The following is a 12018-nucleotide window of genomic DNA, read 5'->3' as shown; positions in this document are numbered from 1 at the left end:
GTCAAGTTGGATGGGGAGCGGCGCTGCACAGCTATTTTCAGGTCTCCTCAGATGTTAGATCAGTTTCAAGTCCGGGCTCTGGCAGGGCCACTCAAGGACAATCAGAGACTTGTCCCAAAGCCACTCCTGTGTTGTGTGCTTGGGGTTTCAGTCCTGTTGGAAGGTGAACCTTCTCCCCAGTCTGAGGTCCTGAGCAGGATTTCATCAAGGATCTCTCTGTACTTTGCTCTGATCACCTTTCCCTCGATCCTGACTAATCTCCCACTCCCTGCCGCTGAATAATATTTCCACACATGATAATGCCACCACCATGCTTCACCGTAGGGATGGTGCCAGGTTTCCTCCAGACATGACGCTTGGCATTCAGGCCAGAGTTCAATCTGAATTTCATCAGAGCAGAGAATGTTGTTTCTGAGAGTCTTTAGGTGCCTTTTACTGAGTAGTAGCTTCCGTCTGGCCACTAACAGGATGCACCTGAGTTCAAGTTCGAGTCTCAGAGCAAAGGGTCTGAATACTTATGTAAATAAGATATTTCATTTTTGTATATTTGCAAACATTTCTAAAAACCTGTTTTTGCTTTGTCATTATGGGGTGTTGTGTGTAAATTGTTTATTCCATTTTTTCTTTCTTAATGCACTGCAGGAGTACTTACTAATGTACAAGCAACAAAGATATTTGGTTCACTGTGATATCACATAAAAGACCTGGCTTCCACTTAAGGCACAAAATGGTATAGAGCCAGCCAAAAGCTTGTTTATTGAAAAACATGTATTTTTATTCCCATAATTAAATGAGAGCGGTACAGTGGTTTCCCATGTTCAACTAGTAGTAGAAACAACCCATTCTACTGCCGAAGGAGGCAGTTTATGCCAAGGGGGCCACAGCCTTGGTATAAAAACACACAGCTACACACATAGCCCCTTCCACCAGACCAGAGAGAGCCCTCATACATTTTCATTAAGTAGAGTTCTGTCATCTGGGTTACTGACTTAAATAAAACACAAAAAGGTTGTTAATAATGCAGCTGACAACATATCCTTTAGACAAGGACTTCAATCAACACCTCCGTCTCAACCCTTCAACACAGTACAGTAGACATGTTAGAATACTGAAGGAACCCCTGGCTGGTCGTATTCGAAGAGGCTGAATTAATCAAATAACAGTTTCAACACAAATCACCTCTGTCCCAAGCCCAATGGTCAGGAGGTTAACTTGATTACATCTACCCATGCAAGGGAGGAGCAGAGTACAGGCTTGGACAAGAGAAACATAACAGAAACATCATAGCCCTAATATCAGCATTATCCTCCGTTAGACCGACCGACACGCACTCAGGAAACTCACCATGTCAGATAGGGAGGACAGAGTGAGACAGTGTTATTGCATTACATCTGCTGGGTAGAGTTGCCGTTCCAAGTGTTATTCTCATCCTCACTGTCCTCGTGATTCCGTAGCCTGTGGATTTTTCCGTCTTGTTTGAAGTCTGCTGGTTGCTTCTCCAGTGTGCGTTTGCGAAGGGTTTCTCTGAGAAAGTGGAAATGGATGTGAAATAACCCAACTAGGCCTTAAAAATGTTTTACTGGTATGTAACTGTTATGAAAGTTGTATTGTCAATTTTGTTTTGTATTTAAACGCCACTTTAAACGTGTACATGACACTGCAACAAAATTTCCCCATGGGGACAATAAAGTCAGTAAGTAGGCTTTAGAGCACCCAGCACACAACCACACTGCTCAATCAAAACCCTAGATTCATTCTCCAAATTCTTTGCACTCTGGTTACAACAAATCATGTTAAAGGTGGCTGTTATGACCCCTGACAACAATTAACCTGGACCAGTATACCAGCTTAACCATTCAATTATATTGTAACAAACTCCTAACCATAATGTACCACCACAACAATCTCAGCTACTCTTAAAAATATGCCTGTACACCATGAGTACATAGACTGCTGGATGGGGCCTCACCTCTTTGGTTCACCAGATGAGGATGAGGAGCCAGAGGCAGTGTTGGGCCGCTGGGCTGGGCCTCTGGGGCCTGCTGCTCCAGGAATAGGGGGGCTGGTGAAGAGGAAGCCACTCAGGAACCTCCACACAGCCAGCAGAGGGTAGAGGATGGTACCCAGCACAGCCCAGATACCCCCTCCAGAGGTCGACTGGACTACCATGTTGCTAGGCCGTCCCGTTTGCTGGAAGGATTTAGAAGGATATGAAACACTTTATTCTCAATGATATCATTCTACTGGGGAAACAAGCAAAAAGTCCCCAAAACAAACATTGGGAGCTAGATAACATTTGGAAAGTATTCAGACCCCTTCACTTTTTCCACATTTTGTTATGTTAGAGGCTTATTCTGAAATAGATGAAATTATTTTCTTCCCCTCAATCTACACACAATACCCCATAATGACAAAGCGAAAACAGGTTTAGAAAAAAATATATTAAAAAAAGAACTTATTTACATAAGTATCGAGACCCTTTGCTATGAGACTTGAAAGTGAGCTCAGGTGCATCCTGTTTCCATTGATCATACTTGACATGTTTCTGAAACTTGACTGGAGTCCACCTGTAGTAAATTCAATTGATTGGACATGATTTGGAAAGGCACACACCTGTCTATATAAAGTCCCACAGTTGACAATGCATGTCAGAGCAAAAAAAGAGCTAGAGCTCAGAGACAGGATTGTGTCAAGGCACAGATCTGGGGAAGGGTACCAAACAATGTCTGCAGCATTGAAGGTCCCCAAGAACACAGTGGCCTCCATCATGGAAGTAGTTGTGAACATCAAAGACTCTTCCTAGAGCTGACCGCTCGGCCAAAACTGAGCAATAGGGGGAGAATGGCCTTGGTCAGGGAGGTGACCAAGAACACAATGGTCACTCTGACAAGGCTCCAGAGTTCCTCTGTGGAGATGGTTTTCCTTCAGGAAGTTTCTCCCATCTCTGCAGCACTCCACCAATCAGGCTTTTATGGTAGTGGCCAGGCGGAAGCCACTCCTCGGTAAAAGGCACATGGCAGCCCGCTTGGAGTTTGCCAAAGGCACCTAAAGGACTCTCAGACCATGAGAAACAAGATTCTCTGGTCTGATGAAACCAAGATTGAACTCTTTGGCCTTGCTAAAAATTTCAACACAACTGTTTTTGCTTTGTCATTATGGGATATTGTTTGTAGGTTGATGAGGGGGAAAAAACTATTTCATGCATTTTAGAATAAAGCTGTAACGTAACAAAATGTGGAAAAAGTCAAGGGCTCTGAATACTTTCCGAACGGACTGTACACAAAGAAACCTAAGAAGCGTAAATATAACTGTGCAGCGATTCTATGACACTGTCTTGTTGTGAATTCTCAAAATGGGAGATGTAGCTATGGACGCTAGATACCAGTAGTCATCAATATTAGCAGAAGTTTAGAGAGAAATAGGGAGCTCACTCACAGGCAGCAGCACTATTGAGGCACTGGGGGCCAGCTCAAGCGCCAGAAGAGTCTTGTCCAGGTCGTCAGCGGTAAACTCTCTGCGAGGGAACACGGTTGCCAGGGAGAAGTTGCCATACCTATTTCCCACTTCCTGAGAGGAGAAATAAACTCTTAAGTGACAGCCAGCGTTATGATATTTAATATCATATTCCAACAAAGAGGATAAACATGTTCTTAATAGTCACTTGTCCAACTCATGAATTATATTGAGTTAGAAAAAGTATCTTACATTGACAGCAAACTGCCGAGCTTCCTGCAGTCTGGCCTCTGAGGGGAACTGGTTGGTGAAGAATGAACCATCTGGTAGACGGAACTGTATTCTGGCTATTGCACTGGAGGACAGTAACACACAGTTTGATGACAATCTAGAATTACATTAGTAGTGACATACAATATAAAACTTATTGAATAGTTTAAACTTTTTTTATTGAAAGTGACTACTTTGAAACTTCCTCATGGATATACAACTTCCCCCCAGCCCTGTGACTGTAGAATAGCTCCATACCTCCTCTCCCTTTGCGCATTCTCCTTCTTGGCCTCTGTCTCTGCCTGTCTGGCCTGCAGTGCTGCCAGCCGGGCTGCCTCCACCTCATCCTTGTTGTTGGCATAGCGAGCAGCTCTGTCAGCGCGGTCCTGTGGGGATAAAGGTGCATCAGCCAGCCACTACCCTCCTCCCACAACAAGCAATGGCTATTTCATCAAACCCTGCAGCGCTCATTTAGGCCACTAGAGGGAGTTATGAGGGAAAGTTAAATTAGAGAGGCCCAACCAGGGATTAGTTATGAGGAGTGAAAGTGTGATGTGTTTGTTTACCAGGGCGATCTGTGCTTTGACACGCTCCCTGGCAGCCTTCTCCTCTGCCTTATCCCTGTTCCGCTCATCCATAATGCGTTTGGTCTTCTCATCCTCATTCTTCCTCTTGAAGTCAAGCATCTCCTTCCCCATCTTCCTTCTCTCCATCTCCTTCTTTATTTCACCCTGACCATCATCACACAGAAATAGATACAGGTGCACACAAGCATTAACACAAGAATCGCCATAGGAGTTTGATTTCGTAAGTAAAAGGAATCGGCCCAAAAAATAAGCAATGTCCTGCTCCTTGACTTTTCTTAAAATGTTTGTCTTTTACATTGCTCAGTTGTCAGAATTTTCTAATCGCCCCCACACCTATTCCCACCTTAACAGCCAGGGCAAATGTGCTGTAGGACATTGGTACCCAGCCATGTGCGTCTCTCTCCTCACTGAATTAATTACATAGGCTAAATGGATGAATGGTTGATAGAAACTGATAATTGTGCACATTACAAAATAATTTAAATTAGGCCTAACTGAATGATGAGGGTGATTTAATTGTGTGTAATGATGAAGAATTGTGGCCATTGTGACTGAAATCGAGAGCATAGAGAAGAGAAGACGAGACTGATTCATGCGTAAAGGCACGGTTGGGGAACAATACAGAGTCCGATACAATCAGAAACTAATTTCACACATAAGAGTTAGCCTAAAGACAAGATTAAATTGACAATAGTATGAGTTGTCAAATTGTACATGAAGATGGGCACATCTTGGAATTGACAGAGAAAGGAGCACCATTTTATCAAATTCTCCTTCAGAGTCACATTCAGGTAAAACTCTGATTGCATCAGCAATAGCATATTCTGCAGTTTCTAACACACTTTTGTCAAATAACTCAATTCAAGAGCTGCAGCTCTATTTCCAAATATTACTTTTTCAAAGCATAACCGCGCTGTCCATGGGGCAGCATTGCTCAGGTTGCTAAGCAAAGACTAGTAACATAATAAACGTAAAATATGCTATTCTGTCTATTTTTATATAAATGTTATTATTTCCACAATGTTTTTTTTAGGCCTGCCCCCCCCCCCAAAAAAAAGGTTTTCTTTGTGATGGATTTAACTCTTGAACTTGTGGTTTTTCATTTTTACTTATAGCCTAGAGTAACAAACTAATGAAAATTGCATTATGTTCTTTGAAATAGGTAACATTAGAATATGTAAAAAACTAAGACCTTCATAAACACAACCAAATGATTATTCTTCCCATAGCATATATGAAATGTATTTATTAGACTGTTAGAATGTTGACCCATCATTGGTTGGGAGGGGGTTCCAACAAGGCCGGGTGTATGGTCATGGAGCCGCCCGACAACGTTCTCTAGTGGATACTTATAGGCTGAAAGGCCCGGCGATTCTATTATTAATTAGGCAGTTCTTACTATGTATACAAATTGAGATTAGGCTAAATTTGCATTACTGCGGTGTCACTATTGGACACCAATGTCTAGTTATTCTTTACCTCCTCCTCTCCTTTCTTTTTCTGCTCCCGTCTTTCCTCCAGTTTCTTTGTTAACCTACAGAAGGAAAGGTTTCAGTTTGAAAAGATAAAGCAAGTTTCAACCTTTTATCCCACCTCCGTTGTGTGTGTATATAGGTCCTACCTCTCCACCTTGGCATCGAGACCTTCGTCAGGCTGAGAGCTGGTTGACATGTCCTCTGATGATGCGCTCCTGTCATCCCCAAGGGTCACAACCTCTGAGGCCAAGGGTCCACCTTCTTCTGCTGGCCTGGACAGGGATTCTGGGTTGGACCACATCAAAGCAATCATGACAGTGTCTCAACTTCAATATCTCAATCAACAGGACACATATCAAATAACACGCAGACATGCATTTAAATATAGCGCAAGTACTTGTAATTTTGTTACATTGCTTTTCAGGAAAATTACTTTTCATCAACATTCCAAAGTGACCCCTCACACAAACACACCTTTAGACATTGCTGGTGCTGCTGCACTGTCTGTGTCTGCTGGTGGTGTGTGGCTGGGCTGGAGCTCCTGTGAGGTTGAGGGGGGCTGTGCTGGGGCTGGCTCTGAGGCTACCGTGGCTCGTGGGAGCCCCTCCATGGGAGCCCCTGCATCCGCTCCCTCACCTGCCATCTGCTGAGCGTGCATCTGTTAGGCACAAGAAATGCGTGCGACACGCTCTAGGCTGGCTGATGCGCAACGCACATGACTACACAGCGAGCTGGAGACTTCGAGAACAGTTGTCAGCCAAACTAGATACCCTCTACCTTACAACTATCTCAGTGCTCTTGGAGACCATTTACTGATGTTGTTTAAGTGTTTTCTGTGTTATAATTGGCTACCATACCTGTTTGACTTTGTTGATTCTTTTCATGAGTTCCTCTGCAGAGACACTCCCGGCAACAACTTCCAGGGGGATTCCATTCTCTCCGATAAAGAAACTGGACGGGATGCACACCACTGGGTCTTTTTCAGAAAGTTAAAGGCAAACCAACCATGCTCATAAAAATAATTAAAAAAATGGGATTGGACTTAATTGCATGATGTAGAACAGGTATTCCCAAACTGGGGTACGCCAAATAAAAATGTGATTCACGTTTATATAAAAAAAAATATTAAAAAAATACACATTTTTCTTCACATTTCCAACAGTACATTTATATTTTCCAATGGGGCTATACATTTGAGTGGGTTTTTTCCCCCTCGCCTGATTAGCCTCATTTCACTGCCAAAATTGTAACTAAACTGCCAAAAATGTAATTAAACCATCTAATGTTCATCGAAATAAACAACACAATGTCAAATACAGGTAGCCTAGTCAAATAATTAACATCCAATCACATTAAACGTTACTCTCTCACGGGACACCACTCTTGCACAGACATTTAGAAACATGACAATTTGAAAAATAAGCCACAGGAGTTTTTTGAGCAAGAATAAAGATGACTTTCGAGAAGTAATATGTATAAAAGCAACAGATACCATTAATAAGGGGCTAGAAGCATCTTATATGCTGAGCTACCAAGTGGGTAGGACAGGCAAGCCCCATACTATTGTGGAGGACTTAACTCTTCCTGCTGCCACATATGTGTGGGACAATGCTGGGGGAAAAGGCAAAAAAAACTACACAGACAACGCCTTCATCAAACAACACTGTTTCATGACGCGTCAGTGACACGGCAGGAGATGTTTTGAAACAATTACCGCTTCGCATACAAGACAGTGAATTACTATGACAGGGAGACATAGTGGAGACATAGTGGAGTGGTAACGCGCTTGCAAGCAGTTGCTTGCTCTGAGGCACTTGGGTACACTGCAGCATCCACCGAGAGGCTCTTGCTGCCAAGGGAATGTCTGACATCTTGAAAGACGTTTTGGACACTACAGTGAAAATTGTTAACTTTGTTAAAGCAAGGCCCCTGAACTCTCGTGTATTTTCTGCATTATGAAATGATATGGGCAGTGACCATGTAACACTTTTACAACATACAGAAGTGCGCTGGCAATCAAGAGGCAAAGTATTGACATGTTTTTTTTTTTTTTAATTGAGAGACGAGCTTAAAGTTTTCTTGACTGACCATAATTTTCACTTGTCTGACCGCTTGCATGATGACGAGTTTCTCATACAACTGGCCTATCTGGGTGATGTTTTTTCTCGCCTGAATGATCTGAATCTAGGGTTACAGGGACTCTTCGCAACTATATTCAATGTGCGGGACAAAATTGAGGCTATGATTAAGAAGTTGGAGATCTTTTCTGTCTGCATTAACAAGGACAACACAGGTTTTTCTATCATTGTATGATTTTTTGTGTACAAATTAACTCAAGCTTACGAACAATGTCAAATGTGATATAGCGAAGTATCTGAGTGAGCTGGGTTCGCAATTACGCAGGTACTTTCCCGAAACGGACGACAACTGGATTCGTTATCCCTTTCATGCCCTGCCTCCAGTCCACTTAGCGATATTGCGGTTCTGTGAAAATTGAATTTAATCAGAAGCCACTGACAGATTTCTGGATAGGGCTGCGCTCAGTTTCTTGCCTTGGCAAATTGCGCTGTTAAGACACTGATGCCCTCTGCAACCACGTACCTATGTGAGAGTGGATTCTCGGCCCTCACTAGCATGAAAACTAAATTTTTATTTATTTTTATTTCACCTTTATTTATTAACCAGGTAGGCAAATTGAGAACACGTTCTCATTTACAATTGCGACCTGGCCAAGATAAAGCAAAGCAGTTCGACACATACAACACATAGTTACACATGGAGTAAAACAAACATACAGTCAATAATACAGTGAAAATAAGTCTATATACAATATGAGCAAGTGAGGTGAGATAAGGGAGGTGAAGGCAAACAAAATATATATATAAATAAATAAATAAAAAATATAAAAAAAGGCCATGGTGGCAAAGTAAATACAATATAGCAAGTAAAAAAATAACACTGGAATGGTTGGTTTGCAGTGGAAGAAGGTGCAAAGTAGAGATAGAAATAATGGGGTGCAAAGGAGCAAAATAAATAAATACAGTAGGTAAAGAGGTAGTTGTTTGGGCTAAATTATAGATGGGCTATGTACAGGTGCAGTAATCTATGAGCTGCTCTGACAGCTGGTGCTTAAAGCTAGTGAGGGAGATAAGTGTTTCCAGTTTCAGAGATTTTTGTAGTTCGTTCTAGTCATTGGCAGCAGAGAACTGGAAGGAGAGGCGGCCAAAGGAAGAATTGGTTTTGGGGGTGACCAGAGAGATATACCTGCTGGAGCGCGTGCTACGGGTGGGCGTTGCTATGGTGACCAGCGAGCTGAGATAAGGGGGGACTTTACCTAGCAGGGTCTTGTAGATGACCTGGAGCCAGTGGGTTTGGCGACGAGTGTGAAGCGAGGGCCAGCCAACGAGAGCGTACAGGTCGCAGTGGTGGGTAGTATATGGGGCTTTGGTGACAAAACGGATGGCACTGTGATAGACTGCATCCAATTTATTGAGTAGGGTTTTGGAGGCTATTTTGTAAATGACATCACCGAAGTCGAGGATTGGTAGGATGGTCAGTTTTACAAGGGTATGTTTGGCAGCATGAGTGAAGGATGCTTTGTTGCGGAATAGGAAGCCGATTCTAGATTTAACTTTGGATTGGAGATGCTTGATGTGAGTCTGGAAGGAGAGTTTACAGTCTAACCAGACACCTAGGTATTTGTAGTTGTCCACATATTCTAAGTCAGAGCCGTCCAGAGTAGTGATGCTGGACAGGCGGGCAGGTGCAGGCAGCGATCGGTTGAAGAGCATGCATTTAGTTTTACTTGTATTTAAGAGCAATTGGAGGCCACGGAAGGAGAGTTGTATGGCATTGAAGCTCGCCTGGAGGGTTGTTAACACAGTGTCAAGAGAAGGGCCAGAAGTATACAGAATAGTGTCGTCTGCGTAGAGGTGGATCAGAGACTCACCAGCAGCAAGAGCGACATCATTGATGTGTACAGAGAAGAGAGTCGGTCCAAGAATTGAACCCTGTGGCACCCCCATAGAGACTGCCAGAGGTCCGGACAACAGACCCTCCGATTTGACACACTGAACTCGATCAGAGAAGTAGTTGGTGAACCAGGCGAGGCAATCATTAGAGAAACCAAGGCTGTCGAGTCTGCCGATGAGGATGTGGTGATTGACAGAGTCAAAAGCCTTGGCCAAATACAGGCACAGACCATGTGGGAAAATTATTTAAGACTGAGAATCTCTCCAATACAACCCAACATTGCAGAGTTATGTGCATCCTTTCAAGCACACCCTTCTCATTAACCTGTGGTGAGTTATTTGTTCATAAGAAATTGTGAATAAGGTTTTATATGTAAGATGGCTAAATAAAAGAGCAAAATGATTGATTATTATTTGGGCCCTGGTTCTATAAGGGCTTTGTCGTCACTTCCCACGATCCAGGTTGTGACAAAAACGTACACTCATTCTTATGTTTAATAAATGTATTGTATAGTGTGTGTGTGTGTGTGTGTGTGTGTGTGTGTGTAGAAGGCTTACAATGATGGCAAAAAACAAAATTTGAGATTGCGCTAAGGGGTAAGCAGCTGGAGGTTGAATGTTTGAAGGAGTACGGACTATAACAAGTTTGGGAACCACTGATCTAGAATATGTCTGACAGAGAAAGCTTGGTGAATAATCTAAAGGTAATCAAGCCTTAGGGACCACAAACACAACAGTCTAACTCTAGGGGTGATAAGAACCCTTTGGAGAAGAAGGATACAGATTTGGGAGAACTGTGTGCATGTCTCACTGCAAGAAAAGAAAAACATTAAACATAAAATGCATCACATTTGTTAGTATTTCCATTTTGATAGTGCTGTACAGAAATAGTGTACATCATATCCGCACAAGTGTAGGAGGATTCCATTATAAAGGCTACCTCTTGGAATCAACCTTGATTGCAACACAGCAGTTGTAGGAGGCCTCGGCCACTCTGTCGTCCTCCCAACTGGACATCATTTGTCCTGACACCTCATCGTCGCCTAGTAGAGAACAAGAATGTCAGATTCAGAAGTGGTGAATCACTCGTCCTAGACACTCAATGCCCAGTTCCTACAATACAAGTCTGTGGTGTTGGGTTAGCGGACTAAACTCCACTCCGTGGTGAAGGAAGGAGTTTAGTCCGCTAGTATTGGTGGTGACAGTCGCCATCCAGAATAATTGCGACTCGTTAGCTTGCCAGTCAGCCAGTTAAATTGTCAGCTAGCGATTACCACACTAACGTTAGTAGGAAGATAGCCAAAGCTAACTATCTAAATCTCATTAACTAACGTTAGTTAGCTGCGATTTGACAGCTGTCATTCCTTTTCGTTTTGACAAGTTAGCATTGGCTACATCGACACTTCGAGTTTCATGTTGTTGACATGCATAGCTAGCTAAATAGCTGACTGACAATGACAGGGCTCGTTTGCTCTCCCGAGCTTGACACAGTTTTATTCGCTACTATGGCGAATCTTTCGACTGGTTAACGTTAGCTTTGCTAGCATACAAATCTGCGCAAGCAAAACAATACCTGTTATTACGACGACGAAGATGGAGCTCTGTTGTTTTGCGGAGATGATGGCTGCTGGAATAGAGCCTTCAAACCAAATCATTTTTATAAAATGTGTTGGCTTTTCCTGTTAATCGTTTCAATCCTGTAAATGCCTAGAACGTTCAATCTCGTCACAGGAACTAACGGAGAATGATGGAAGTTGTAGTCCATTGATACGTATCATGCTTATGGGACTTGAAGTCCGTTCATTATGTCACAAAATTAACAGTAGATGGCGCTGTGGTACTGATGAAGTAATTGGTGCAGATAACTAACTCCCTCACGATGAACTCTGAGGGGGGACTGGATCTCGCTCAGTCCATTTGTACATAGTTAGTGACACGAGATCTCAGTCACCACAGGTACGATTTTGACGAAATTTTGGTGAATTATGCGTCTTGCCATAGAGATCCGGCATTTACAAAATTAAAGACTATATATTATAGTGACAAGATAGTCACATGACCACTATAACAATGGAAATAAAGTACTACAGTATGAGTGATAATACCCTTAAAACCTAGAGGTCAAACAGGGAAATGGTTCCAATCGTATTCCACCATTCATTCTTCCTATAGGATCTCTTAAATACACTTAAAATAAGGGCTGTGTTTCGTGTAGGCTTGCCCTGGCGTGACGTTTTGATAACTGTGTACATCTCTCTAGGA

At 42.7% G+C, this 12018-nt stretch overlaps 1 protein-coding gene across 3 annotated transcripts; it reads right to left on the bottom strand.

Moving 5' to 3' along the window:
- Positions 1–733: 733 nt before the first annotated feature.
- LOC129821178 (UBX domain-containing protein 4-like) lies at positions 734–11506 on the bottom strand. Of its 3 annotated transcripts, none has more exons than XM_055878530.1 (13): positions 11330–11506; positions 10697–10799; positions 10538–10566; positions 6643–6761; positions 6260–6443; positions 5932–6070; positions 5790–5844; positions 4290–4454; positions 3982–4109; positions 3706–3808; positions 3436–3567; positions 1970–2190; positions 734–1524 (listed from the first exon to the last, which is right to left on the bottom strand). In XM_055878530.1, the coding sequence occupies exons 1-13, from the start codon at positions 11409–11411 to the stop codon at positions 1386–1388; spliced, it is 1599 nt and encodes a 532-aa protein (XP_055734505.1). In that variant the 5' UTR covers positions 11412–11506; the 3' UTR covers positions 734–1385. The 3 variants fall into 3 exon arrangements, with proteins under 3 accessions (XP_055734505.1, XP_055734506.1, XP_055734507.1); XM_055878531.1 differs by having other exon boundaries at positions 4290–4442; XM_055878532.1 differs by having other exon boundaries at positions 6260–6428.
- Positions 11507–12018: the final 512 nt, after the last annotated feature.

Source organism: Salvelinus fontinalis, chromosome 23 (assembly GCF_029448725.1).
Source record: "Salvelinus fontinalis isolate EN_2023a chromosome 23, ASM2944872v1, whole genome shotgun sequence".
Taxonomy (NCBI): Eukaryota; Metazoa; Chordata; class Actinopteri; order Salmoniformes; family Salmonidae; genus Salvelinus; species Salvelinus fontinalis.
This window is presented reverse-complemented; position numbering and strand designations above follow the sequence as displayed.